Raw genomic sequence first — 12,880 nt, forward strand, 5'->3', positions numbered from 1 at the left:
TATATATATATATATATATATTTAAAAGCCTACGGTTAACATCATGATCTATGTTAAAATATTAAATGCCTTCTCCTAATATAAGGTATAAGACAAGGATGTTTGCTCTCTCAACTCCTCTTATTCAACATCACGCTAGAGGTCCTAGTCAATGTAATAGGCAAAAATAAATAAATAAAAGGATATACATTAGAAAGGAAAAAATAAAACTGTCTGTATTTAGGGATGACATAATTGTCTTTCTAGAAAACCCAAGGGGTATGTATGTTTAACAACGTTGCAAGACACAATATGCAAAATCAATTGTATTTCTATATTAGTAATGAGCAATTGGAAAGTGAAATAAAAGTAGAATCATTTATGATTGCACCAGAGAAGTAAAATACTTACAGAAAAATCTAACAAAATATGTGCAAGATCCTTATGCTGAGTACTACAAAGCACCCATGAAAAACAGTCAGAGAAGACATTAATAAATGGAAATGTACCATGTTCATGGATTGAAACACTTACTTATGTTAGGATGTCAATCCATCCCCCAAATAATCTATGTATTTAATGTAATTCTAACCAAAGTCTCAGTAAGATGTTTTATAGAAGTCAACAAGCTGATTCTAAACTAATAGGGAAGAACAAAGGAATTAGACTAGCCAAAACAATTTTGAAAAAGAAAGAAGTCGAAAGACTCATGCTAACTGGTTTTAAGATTTAAGAAAAAATAGCAGACATTTGTGAAAGGATAAATTGATGGGACAAAAGTACAAGTCCAGAAATTATTCAAAATATTAATGGTCAATTGATTTTCAATAAAGACGCAAAGATAATTCAACAGAGATAGGATATTCTCTTCAACAAATGGTGTTGGAACAATTGAGTATCATAGTTGAAAAAATAAATCTATTCGCAAAAATCAAATTAAAATGCAATAGTCACCTTAAAGTAATTCCTAAATCTATAAAACTTCTGGTAGCAAACATAAAAGAAAATCTTTGTGAACTTGGATTAGGTAAAGGTTTATTAAGTACAGCACCAAAATATTCACAAAAGAAAATAAATGATAAATAGGACTCCATAAAAATTAAGATCGTCTGCCTTGTGAAAGACAATGATGAGTGAATAAAAACAAAACAAAAACAAAACATACTACAAACTGGAAGATGGTGTTTATATCTGATCAGGAACTTTCACCCAAAATACAATGATATTTCAAAATGTTCATGGAAAAATGGAGTGAAAGTGTAAGTTTATTTTAGTGTAAAAAAATGTGAAATTATGAATAGTTTTTTCATAATATGCACATTTCATAAACTTTTTGAAGACTTCTTGTATACAAAAGATTTTAAAAACTCAATAAAACAACATAATTTTTTTATTTTTATTTTTTTTGGAGAGGTTTTCACTATAGGGCACGTGCGCTCGCCAGACAGACAGAGAGAGACATAGAGACAGAAGGCGAGAAATCACCCCCCCGAGGGAATGGTCATGCCGCAATCTCTTCTCCTCCATTCTCATCTCGGGATCTTGGGCACGCACGCACACATGCCCAGCATGAGTTTTAAGCCACTGGGTCCGGGACGCGAACCGCAGTTGACTACGTGGGAGTCCAGCGACATAGCCATTACGCTAACTGCTGGTTCCCAAACAACATAATCTTTGAAATGTGCAAAAAGTTTGAAGAAATAACTTTACTAAAGAACATATACTGGGGCTGGTAGAAGGTGTAGTGGTTACATCACTGGACTCCCACATGGCTAACCACAGTTCAAGCCCTGGACCTGACCTGGGGGCTTGAAAGTCATGCAGAGCGCATGTGCGTGTGTGCCCAAGATCCTGGGAGGAGAAGGGATTGTAGTGTGGCCACCCCTTGTGGGATGATTTCTCACTTTCCCTCTCACTATCTTTGTCTCTGTCTCTCTCTCTCTCTCTGGTGAGTGCACGCACCCTAAGGTGAAAACTTAACGACAAAAAAAGCATATATCATGGGAACAAAAGCTCATGAAAAAATATGCTCAACATCCTCAGTAGTCAGAGAAATGCAAATACAACCACAATAAGGTCCTATTACACACCTATTAAAGTGACTAAACAGACTGACACTAGTACGTCCTAACAAAGATGTGAAGCTACTGGAACTCTCAATCATTGCTGGTGGGAATGCCAAATGACCACTTCAGAAAAGTTTGGTAAGTATTGTAAAGTTAAACATACCCTTACCATAACACCCAGAAATCCATTTCTGGGGACTTTATCCATAGAAAACATGGACAAAAATGTTTACAGCTGTTTTATTATTTTTTTCTCTAAACTGGAAACAACACAATCTTTTGGTGATAAATAGATAAACTGTGGTCCATCCATATAATGGACTATTATGCAAGAATAAAAAAAAGACCAAACTATTTTTTTTAGAAAGGTTTTTGCTATAGGGCGCATGCGCTCACCAGAGAGACAGAGAGACAGAAAGTGAGAAATCACTCCCCAGGGGGGATGGCCACGCCGCAATCCCTTCTCCTCCATTCTCCTCTCGGGATCTTGGGTATGCACGCACACGCGCCCGGCGTGAGTTTAAGCCACTGGGTCCGGGACTCGAACCACGGTCGACTACATGGGAGTCCAGCGACATAGCCATAACACCAACTGCTGGTCCCAAAAGAGACCAAACTATTGATCTATGCAACAACATGAATGAATCCCACTACACGCTCTGGTTGGGTTTACAGGACATTCTGGAAAAGGCAGAACTGTAGGGACAGGAGACAGCGGTTGTCAGGAGGCGGGAGGAGAGCACGGGGCACTGTTTGAAGCAATGAGACCGCTCTATATTATGATGGTGGTTACATGACGAGGTATTTGTTGACGTGTACATTAAACAGGGCAAATTTTACTGTATATTAATACCTTAGATTTTTTTTAATGAAAAAAATATGAGGGGACTTCAAAAAGTGTATGGAAAAATGAAGGTATGAATTAATTTTGGTGCATGAAACATTTTTAAATTCACACACAGCTTTTTTCATAATATGCATTTTCCATAAACACTTTGCAGATCTTCGTCCTGCCCCAAAAAAGATGTAGGAATGAGACTCTGGGAGGTGTTTTGTGTTTTTTTTGCTGAAGGCCCCATCTCAGAGAAAACCCGCTGTCTTTGTCTTGTTCCTGAGAACGCCACAGAGTGGGGGGGACCCTGCGTTCACTGTCCGAGGACAGATGCCGACAGGAAGTCTTAGCTCAGGAATGGGAACTGGCAAGGAGCGGGGAGCCATGACGTTGGGACCTGAGGAGGGGACAAAGCAGTCCATTTCCCACCCGCGGGAGGAGCGAAGAGGCCCTCTGGGGTCTATAGCTGAACACCTGACCTGACAAGTGAATTTAATGAGAGACTGATGGGGCTCTAATTCAGGGCTCCTTCCTCTCTTGGAAGAAGTTAAAAACTGGCGCTACTTTAACCACAGCTATTGAAGGCTCTTGCCAGTTCGACTTTCTGTCGCAATAGCCCCCTAGGACACTCCCTCCCCTGAAGGTAGAGTGGCCACGAGCATTCTAATTAAACGCACTTCCTAATATGCCTAAGTTTTCAAAGAGGGTCCCCTCCCCACCCCCATTCCCACTCTTGACTAAGTCTCAAGGCCTGCACCTCTGATGTCCCCCCCTCGCCTGACCTCCTCCTGGGCCCAGAGGTGGCTCTCTGACGCACTCACCCTCCGGTTGAAGCGGTCGATGGTGACCTGATGGTCCAGGTGAGTCACATTCAGCATCACCAGACAGAATGGGGGCCAGTTCAGGTGCCCCTGCGGAGAGAGTCAGCCCTCATCAACCCTACGTCGCCCTCTGAGGGAAGGGGCACAGCATGTGTGAGAACACTCCCACACACACACACACCAGGGACACCCACGGGGGGCTCTGCAGATGGTGCACAGAACCCCATGGAACCGGCTCCACCTGAGCTCACACAAGCCAAGAGAGAAAGAGAAGGGAGGGAGGAAGGAAAAGCTGCCTCCTTCCACTCGGCTCAGGGGCCATCCTAGTAAGTGACCTCCTGCAGCGGACACCCACAACCACAGGACACCCGGTGGCATCCCAGCTGCTCTGCACTTTGGTGCCCACCCACACCGGCCTAGGGAGCTGGCATAAGCCGGGAAGAGTGCAGGCCCCAGCAAGGCCAGGAGGTGGCGCACTCCACCCAACTTTTTCTTCCTATCACCCAGGGAGCCGTCACCTGGCCTGCAACTGGGAGGCCATGTTCATTCCAGGAGACCCCTGGGGGACACAGGGAGCTGCCGCAGGGGCTTCCACACATCCTTGCCTCCGGTGCCCCTCGAAACCCAGCTCACTGCTCAATCTCCCTGTTACGCTAAGTCCAGTCCCTAGGTCCTGGCGGAGAAGGGGCAGGGAGTCACCAGGTTGGCGCTTTTGCAGTCGAGGACGTGGACGGTGACCATCTCGTCCGGGCTCTGGCTGAGGATGTAGATGGCCTCCTTGAACAGGGCTACGTGGCTGCCATCGAAGGTCACAAAGCTCAGGTCTGGGAAGATTGAGCACCGGCCTGGAGAGGGCCAGGGCGCAAGAGTCAGCCGACAGGCCAAGGTGGACTCTGAGCAAGAGAAGGAGCCTGGCCCTTTCCTCCATGGCTCAGAGGCCCTGGGAGTCGGAGGGTCACTCGGATCGGGCACCACACTGACAGCGAGTAGGACCCGTCCAGGTCAGGATTATGTGGAGATGTGCGGCCCAGGGTCGGGGGGCTGGGGAGCCACAGGGCAGGCTGGAGGTCTGCGGGTCAGGGCAAGGAGTGGACATGGGAGGCTCCAGCCTGGCCCTCACTCACAGGCACACTCCCAGAGCGGGCAGCAGCGGTCCCCGCCCACCCGCACGGCGAGGCCCAGGACCCCACAGCGAAGAGGCGCAGCGCCCTGAGGACAGTGCTGGGACTGGTTCACGCGGAGCAGCTGGCCCTCCAGGCAGATGTGGCGGGGGCAGTCCTGCTCGGCGATTGGCTGGGCACGGGGGCGAGGGGTGAGAGGCAGTGAGCGCCTGTCCTGGGGGCCACGGCCCCACCACACGCCCAAGCCATGAAGGACACGATCCTTTCCACAAGGCAGGACTAGCAGGGCAGGGGCTTCGAGGGAGAAGGACTAGGGAATGGAGGCCTCACCCCCACCACCTGACCAGCCATCTGTGCCCCGGGTCAGGCGAGTCCCTGGGACTCCGCATGTTTGCCTGGCCTGTGTGGAGAGCTCCAGGGGCACAGATGTGCATGCACACTAGCTCACACTCGGAAGCCCGTGCACACCCATGCTCTCTCAAAGGCACAGAGGTACACACGAAGCTGTTCCACACTGCATCACACACGAGACTACAGACATATGAACTCTCTGGTCTCACACATGTGAACACACACATGTGCACACACAGGCCCAGGCAGGTAACAGACACAAAACGCACACACTGCTGTGCTTGTGTCGTTACACCCTGCCATCCAACCAGCCCCCAGGGCACAGCTGGGCGGAGCAAGGCTCTGCTGGGGGCTCAGGGTTCAGGACACGGCTAAACCTCCGCCCTGCAGCCTCACAGCTGGTTAAGAGACAAGAACTGTGCAGGCCGGGGTACGGGCACGCACCCAAGCCCAGTGGCGCAGGGCAGGGAAGGCAGTCAGGGAGGGTCGCCTAGGGCAGCCAGACCCGACGAGTCACTCACCACACAGGTGGCAGAGGTATTGGCCTCAGCAGAGGCTGTGGAGGCCTCCACAGAACCCGCTGTGCTGCTCTGGGCCGGGGCCGAGCGCTCAGACTGCTGGGTGGTGGCCTCTCCCGCAGGCTGCGCTGGTGGCCGAGGCCTGGCCGAGGTCCTGAGGGCCTCCGCCAGCTGAGGCAGCAGGACCAGGGAGCTCTCTCGGGAGGCCGTCCTGGCTGAAACATGCCTCAGGGGATGGGATGTGGGTGCTGGGGGCACAGTGCCAGCCCAGGGGCCCTCGGCCTCAGTCACCCAGGGGACAAGTGTGTGGGCCACCACAGGCACGAGCTGTGAGGGCCTGTCCTGGGCAGAGCTGGGTGCAGAGGTGGGTGGGGATGCTTGCTTGGATAGGAAGGCCACTGTCCCCGGGGTGCTCTTCTGTGGGGCGGCAGACACTGTGGAAACCACCCCTTCAGCCACGGCCACGACCCCTGAAGTTGGCAGCACGGCTTCTGAAAGCAGGCCTGGGGCCGGGCCTGTTGCCTGGGGGCGCAGCTGGCCCATCACAGCCGGGGTGAAAGGCAGAGCTGGGCTGAGGGTCCGAGCAGGTGCGGTCGTGGCCACGGCCAGAGCTGTGGGCTGGTGTTGGAAAGGGGGGCTGAGGACAGAGCCTTTGGGGCCAGGTGCGGCCACTGGGGCAGACGTGCCCACCTTGGCCAGGGGCAGGCTGGTGTCTGGAGGCAGGCCAGAAAGGAGCTGGGATGGCCGCGTTGACTCCAGAGACAACAGGGGCGTGGCCCCCGGGCCGTGAGCGACTGTGGTTACTGCGGCAGCAGCCGGGGTCCCTGGAGGCCGAGCTGGGGGCCGAGTGGCTGGCGCAACATGCTGGGCTGGGCGGGGTGGGGCAGTGGGGAGTGGGATTGGGCGAGGGGATGCTGGCAGGCCCATGGGCAGGCCGTGCCCGGGTTTGCCTTTTCCTGTGGACGGCACCACCTCGACTCCCATGGTTACGAGGGGGCGGACAGCAAGCTGTTCTGTGGCTGTCTCAGCCACAGCTGGAGGACTGCTGGGACTTGTCACCCTCTGGGTCTGGGTGGGCTGGGGGAGCCCTGTCTTGTTCGTGACCTCGGTTACTGCAGGTTTCGGCAAGGCCTCATGGGATCCTGAGGAGGTGAGGGGCCTGGGGGTCACCTCAGAGGAAGTCCCGGGCTTGAAGGAGGGACTTGCCGACAAGGAGGACTGTAGAGGGGTCGTCCTAACAGGCAAGGAGCCATGGCCTGGAGCTGTCACGGCTTTGGTCATGAGTGGGAAGCGAGGTGCAGGGGAAGACCGGGAGGAGACGGTGATGTTGGGGCTCCCTGCGAAGGTTGTAGGCACCCCGGTTGTCTCCATGGTACCTGATACCTTGCCAGGTGTGGGTGTCTGCAGTAAAAGGGGGAGGGGTGAGGCCTCTGGAGAGCGGGGGGTAGGTAGGGGGCTGGTGGCCACTCCCTTGCTGGTGGGGGCCTGTGTGGGCTGGGCAGGGAGGGTGGATGCAGTGAGTCCCAGGGGCTGCAGGGGTTGTGGTGAGTGAGACAGCTGGGGCCAGGCCTGGCCTATGGGTGGGGGTCCTGGGAGATTCCTGTGGAAGCTGTGGCTTCTTGTCACTGAGGCCAGACAGCACTTGACTGGGAGGCAGGGTCGCATTGCCCAGGGCCTCTGTGGGAAGCAGAATGGCAGGTTCCACGCCTGGGCAGACGATAGAAGAGGTTCAGACGTGGCCAGTGCCCAGGGCATCCCCAGGCGGGGCGATCTGGGGGTCTCGAGGACTGGCGCCCCGGACGACAAGGCAAGAGCAGTGTCTGATGGCCTGGCAGACAGGGGCCTCTGCCCCATGCCATGCGATGACCTCAGTGAAGTCCACAGGTCTGGACTCTGCCTTGGACCCCGGACCCAGAGCCCAGAAACCTTAGTTCTCACCATGTGACCCCAACCCAAGCCTTCCCCTACTCTGGGCCTCATCTTTTCTGTCTGTGAAGTGGGTGACTAGGCCGGATGAGGTCTGTGCCTGCTCCAAATGGAGCTCCTCCCAGAGACCTCCCCAAGCTGACCCTGCTTCTCCAGGACCTGGGGGCTCTGGGGCCTGACCTCTTAGCAAGACCCTGGGGATTCAGAGGAAACCCAAGGAAGGTGGGAGAAGTCCAGGCCACTTACAGTCCTCCAGATAGACACATCTCTGTGTGACTTCATCCAGGACCTTGGGGGCAGAGCACACCGGCACGCAGCCTTCCACCCTGAGGACAGAGCAGGGAGCAGGTTAGCCACCTGGAATGCGGAGACTCGCCTCTTCTTACCTGAATTCAGCAGTCTTCCTCTTTCCTTTCCTTGTCATTTGCCAGAGGGCTTATGTACTTGCCACAGGGGGACAGACAGGAAAGGGAAGAACGTCACCTCCCTGGGCATGGTCGCACTGCAACCCCTTCCCCTCCACCTCTCCATCCTGTCAGGATTCTGGGCATGCAAACTCGCCCGGTGTGTTTTTCAAGCCACCAGGGCTGGGATTGGAACCAGATGATCAGCCACGTGGGGTCTGGCTCCCTTAACCCGGAGGCCGTAGGGTCTGCCCCTCTTTTCTTAGGACACGCACGTGTGTATGTGTGTGTGTGTGCATACATGCTTATCACGTACACACTCACAGGAGCCTCCACAGGGACGTGAGTAGAGGAGCACACGTACCCAAATGTATGCTGCACACGCCTGCACATGCTACCCTCAGGGCAGAGCAGGAGGGAAACATGCACAAACAAGGTCTGGCAATGCACATGCTCACACATACGTTCACATGGATGCGCTCTGTGGCACATTCGCGCACAGCCTCATGTGCCCCTTCTGAGCCTGCTGGACTCCGAAATATTAACACGTACATACATACCTGTAGTCACACGGACTCCGCACCGTCAACACTTACATACGTAAAGCTGTGTACGGCTCAAGCACAGTCGTAGTGGCATACACGTCAACGCACACGTGCTCAGCTATGTGCACCTCACATACAAATAGATATTCACACTTGCGCACACACAGAATCTTCAAAGTTTCTGAACAATGCAAACATTTTGCAACTTTGAACACCAAAATAAACTTGTACTTTAATCCTTTTCCAAGAACTTTTTGAAGTACCTGCATGTATGTGGCACAATCGTCTACAAGGGCACATGCACCCTGATACGCACCTCCTCACACTCGCGACCCATGAAACACGTGTGTGTGTGCACCTCAGAACATGCTCATCACACACCGGGGATATGTGAAACCCATTCACGCCTGTGCACATGTGCATTATCGTGCAGAGTATGCTCACACACTGGTGCACGCTCCGCCTCCATGCCTGCAGCCCCAGCACGTCCCAGGAGCTCACCTGGGCACATCCCGGCAGTTGGCCGCCTGTGGGTCCCGGCAGGTTTGGAAGCAGGGGCTGGCACAGGCATCGTAACGCCACTCACAGGTGGGGTAGGCGGCTCCCGAGGGCTTGGCATCTAGAAAGGGGACCCGACCCGGGGTCCCCAGCCCAGGTGAGATGGACGCTGGCTTTGGGTCAAGGCTGATCCCAGCACAGCCCATGCCCGCCCTGCCCCTTGCAGAAAGCAGATGGACTCACGGGAAAGTGAGGGAACAGAAAAGCCAAGCTACAGGTAGCCACGTTCACGGTGGGGCAGGGCTGGGAGTCCTAGGGCTAGGGCTCTGGGAATGTGGCGAGGCACTGAGGACTGAGGGGCTCTGGAGGTGGACAAAGGGGAGCTTGGACCCTCATCTCTCTGAAAGCCTGCCTCGTCACCCTGTATGTCTGGGGCTGTGGCTCTGGGCGACCCTGCATGCCAACACACTCCCGGCTCTTTGGCTTCCACTGCTGACCTTGGAGGCGAGAGGTGGTTCCTTGAGGGGCAGGGAGGGGCACTGGGGATCCCTTCCCCTCTCAGCCCAGGGTCCTGCTGGGCTCTTCTCTGATGTGGCTGTTCAGTTCCCTGAGGGCCTCCCTGAAGTCCCTCCCAGACCTGGGGTGCAGCTGAGGTCCTGCCTACTGCCCCTGGTGGCCGGGCTAATAATAACACCAATGCCAAGTGCCCACTGATCCCCACAGCAACCCTAGACATTTATCCCTCTCTTATAGATGAGGAAACTGAGGTGCAGGAACGTTCTCGAAAGAGGACCTGTGGCCAGTATCTTCATAAATGTGGGTGGGCTGGGCTGACAGGACCCCCGATCACTTTGGCACAAATGGCCAGTGTCTGACACCAGAGCCTGAGCAGGGAGCCGTGGGCAGGCTCCGTGGCTGTCCGTGGCAGGCTGGAGGGGGCAGCCCCACCCTGCAGCGCCTCCTGGTTCCCTACTCCCGCATCCCTGCTGCCTCTGAAGAAACCTGCTTTCCAAGGGCCTGCGGGTCAAAGTAGAGAACTTACATTTGGGGAGCCCCTACTAGGTGCCAGGCCTGGAGCAAAGCCTGTGAGAAGCAGTCAGTCCTCAACACACCCTCTTATTTTATTTTTTTTTTTTGAGGGTTTTTTGATACTGCCTCTGAAGAAACCTGCTTTCCAAGGGCCTGCGGGTCAAAGTAGAGAACTTACATTTGGGGAGCCCCTACTAGGTGCCAGGCCTGGAGCAAAGCCTGTGAGAAGCAGTCAGTCCTCAACACACCCTCTTATTTTATTTTATTTTTTTGAGAGTTTTTTGATACAGGGCGCATGTGCTCGCCAGACAGACAGAGAGAGACAGAGAGACAGAAAGTGAGAAATCACCCCCCAGGGGGATGGCCAAGCCACAATCCCTTCTCCTCCTTTCTCTTCTCTGGATCTTGGGCACACACACACACACACACCCGGCGTTGAGTTTTAAGCCACCAAGTCCGGGACACAAACCGCAGTCGACTACATGGGAGTCCAGCGACATAGCCATCACACCAACTGCTGGTCCCACCACACCCTCTTGAGGGACATATCCCCATTTTACAGGTGAAGGAACAGAGTTGGGAAGACGGAGATGTTCCTCCAGGAGCCAAGAACCAGAATCAGGGTTCGAACCCAAGGCTGTTAGTCTTTAACATTGGGCTCATCCCACTCTGCCCAGTGTCATCCAGAGGGTGACAGTCTTCCCCCGACAGTAGTTCTGCCCTCCTAGCCAGTGATGAGTGACAGGTATGTGAAATAAACATCCTTGGCAGGAGCTGCCCCAGTCCGGGACACGCTGGGCCTGGGTAGAAGCTGGGGAGCTGCCCTATCACCTCCAGGGCCCAGGGCCTCCATCAGGACAGGAGAGACGCTGGCTCCCTGGCTTGGAGCCCAGCAGGCAGTCTGAGCTCACGGGCAGACACTTACCGCCATCAGTGAGAAACCTGAGCCTGGCTCCTGGCTCCACTCTACAGCAGACCCACTGCTCCCCCACTTCCACAAAGGCCACAGTACTTTCAGATTGTGTCACTAGCCTGGGACAGTAAGCAGGGCCCAGGATACAGGCTGCCCCTAGCCACATGGCCATGGCTCCCAGACCACCAAGCGGAGCTGGGCTCCCCCATCTCAGGGCCCAGGTACCCAGGCACCCCTCTGGGCTCCCTGTGCCAGGAGTGTGGGGACCCCACCCCTTAGGGCTCCTGGAAGGGGGAGCTGGGGCAAGGGAGGAGAGAGCAGTTAGGTGAGAGGTGAGGGGCCAGGGTGATGGCTGGAGACCGCCTACCCAGAAGGCGGAAGAGTGTGGCTCGGCGGAATGCCTCGGAGTGCTCGTACAGCCGCAGGGCCAGCGCAGGGCCCAGCCCGGACAGGAAGGAGCTGGGCTGTGCCAGGGACTCCAGGGCCACCAGGCCTGGCCGCCACGTCCCGCGGTGCAGTGAGAAGGACGCATGGTGGTGGAAGGTCTCACTGCCCTGCCACTTAGCCAGCTCCAGAGACCCGTTGGCTGTGACGTGGAGGAAGAAGTTGGGTCTGTCTGCAGCCTCCAGGGATACCACGTCGGGGTCTGCAAAGAGCCACATGGGTAAGGTCAGGGCGAAGAGGGGTTCAGATGTGGGGACAGGGGTGGGGGGCACTCCCAGTGACCCAGGACTGCAGCAGCACTCAGATGACCTGCTTCTGCCTGCTGCCTGGTCCTCCGCTCACACCATCTCTGTCCAAAGGTGAGCAGAGGGTCAGAGAGGCCTGGCTGAGCTTCGCCCCTTCTCCCCCCATTCTCCTCCGACCTTCGTTCCTGTCTTCTTCCCTCCTTCCTTCCTCCCTCCTTCTGCAAACATGTTGCCCGCCCTCCCTGTGCCAGCTGCTGGTCCAGATTCCTGGGACAGGGCCGTGAGTAGGACACAGAAACCACTGCTGCAGTAGTTAGGCGCTGCTGGACGCTGGGACAACCTGGGGTTTGGTGACTTCCTAGGTTTGATTGTCCCCAGCTTGGTCCTGCTCCTCCCAGAATTCCAGAGTCAAAGCTGGTGGCTCTTAGTCCAAACTCACAGAGCAGGAGAATGTCCCAGGAGAGGCGGGGGCTTGTCCGGGACCCAGAGGCTGCCTCCACATCTCCTTAGAGACTATTTCTAGAACATGGGGGCTTGCAGCTGGATGGACAGTGTGTGTGGAGCCTACACAGGGCTCTACAGGTCTTCCCAAGTCCCAAAAGCACGAGTAGGAGTTTGCAATGCACGTGGGGCCTGGAGTCCTGGCTTACCATGCTGGCGGGGTGTGGGCAAGTGAATGAACACTCTGGGTGGTCATGAGAGGTAACCAGCACACACGTGGAGAGGCCTGGCATGGCTCTGGTGCCGAGGAGGTGAGGGGGGAGAGGGAGGGACAGGAGGAGGATGAGGAGGAGGACGAGGAGGAGGAGGAGGTGGAGTTGCCACCAACTTTTCTGGGACACAGCTACTGCATCAGGAAGGTAGAAGGTGCATCCAGGCCTTGGCCTCCCTGGCATTTGGGGCGAGAAGATGGGAAGTCTCCCTTGGCCAAGACTGACCCAGAAGCCCTGTCTCAGCTGGGTAAGGAGCATGTGCTGGAGCCCCCGTTTCTCCAGCGTCTATAGATGACTTAGAGCTTCAGCGCCTCCCCTCTGCCAGTACCTGCCTCCCTCCCGGGGAGGGCTGGCCTGGGGCCAGGGTGGGCCTTACCGTGGGCCTTGGCCTGGTACAGAGCAGCTGTCAGCCGGAAGCTCACGATGTCCCCCGGGGCCACATCCTCTGCCCTTACTAGGACGACATCACGGCCCC

The 12,880-nt window shown here is 54.9% G+C and overlaps 1 protein-coding gene across 1 annotated transcript in view; it reads right to left on the reverse strand.

Moving 5' to 3' along the window:
* Positions 1-12,880, reverse strand: part of OTOG (otogelin) — an 81,568-nt gene that overhangs the window by 23,899 nt on the left and 44,789 nt on the right. The window contains 9 exon segments of the mRNA XM_027768815.1: positions 3,699-3,788; positions 4,398-4,543; positions 4,823-4,991; positions 5,692-7,287; positions 7,289-7,395; positions 7,861-7,940; positions 9,065-9,182; positions 11,371-11,649; positions 12,782-12,830. Of these exon segments, the coding sequence (XP_027624616.1) occupies positions 3,699-3,788; positions 4,398-4,543; positions 4,823-4,991; positions 5,692-7,287; positions 7,289-7,395; positions 7,861-7,940; positions 9,065-9,182; positions 11,371-11,649; positions 12,782-12,830 (2,634 nt within the window).

This window comes from Tupaia chinensis, unplaced genomic scaffold (genome assembly GCF_000334495.1).
Source record: "Tupaia chinensis unplaced genomic scaffold, TupChi_1.0 Scaffold000077_1, whole genome shotgun sequence".
Lineage (NCBI taxonomy): Eukaryota > Metazoa > Chordata > Mammalia > Scandentia > Tupaiidae > Tupaia > Tupaia belangeri.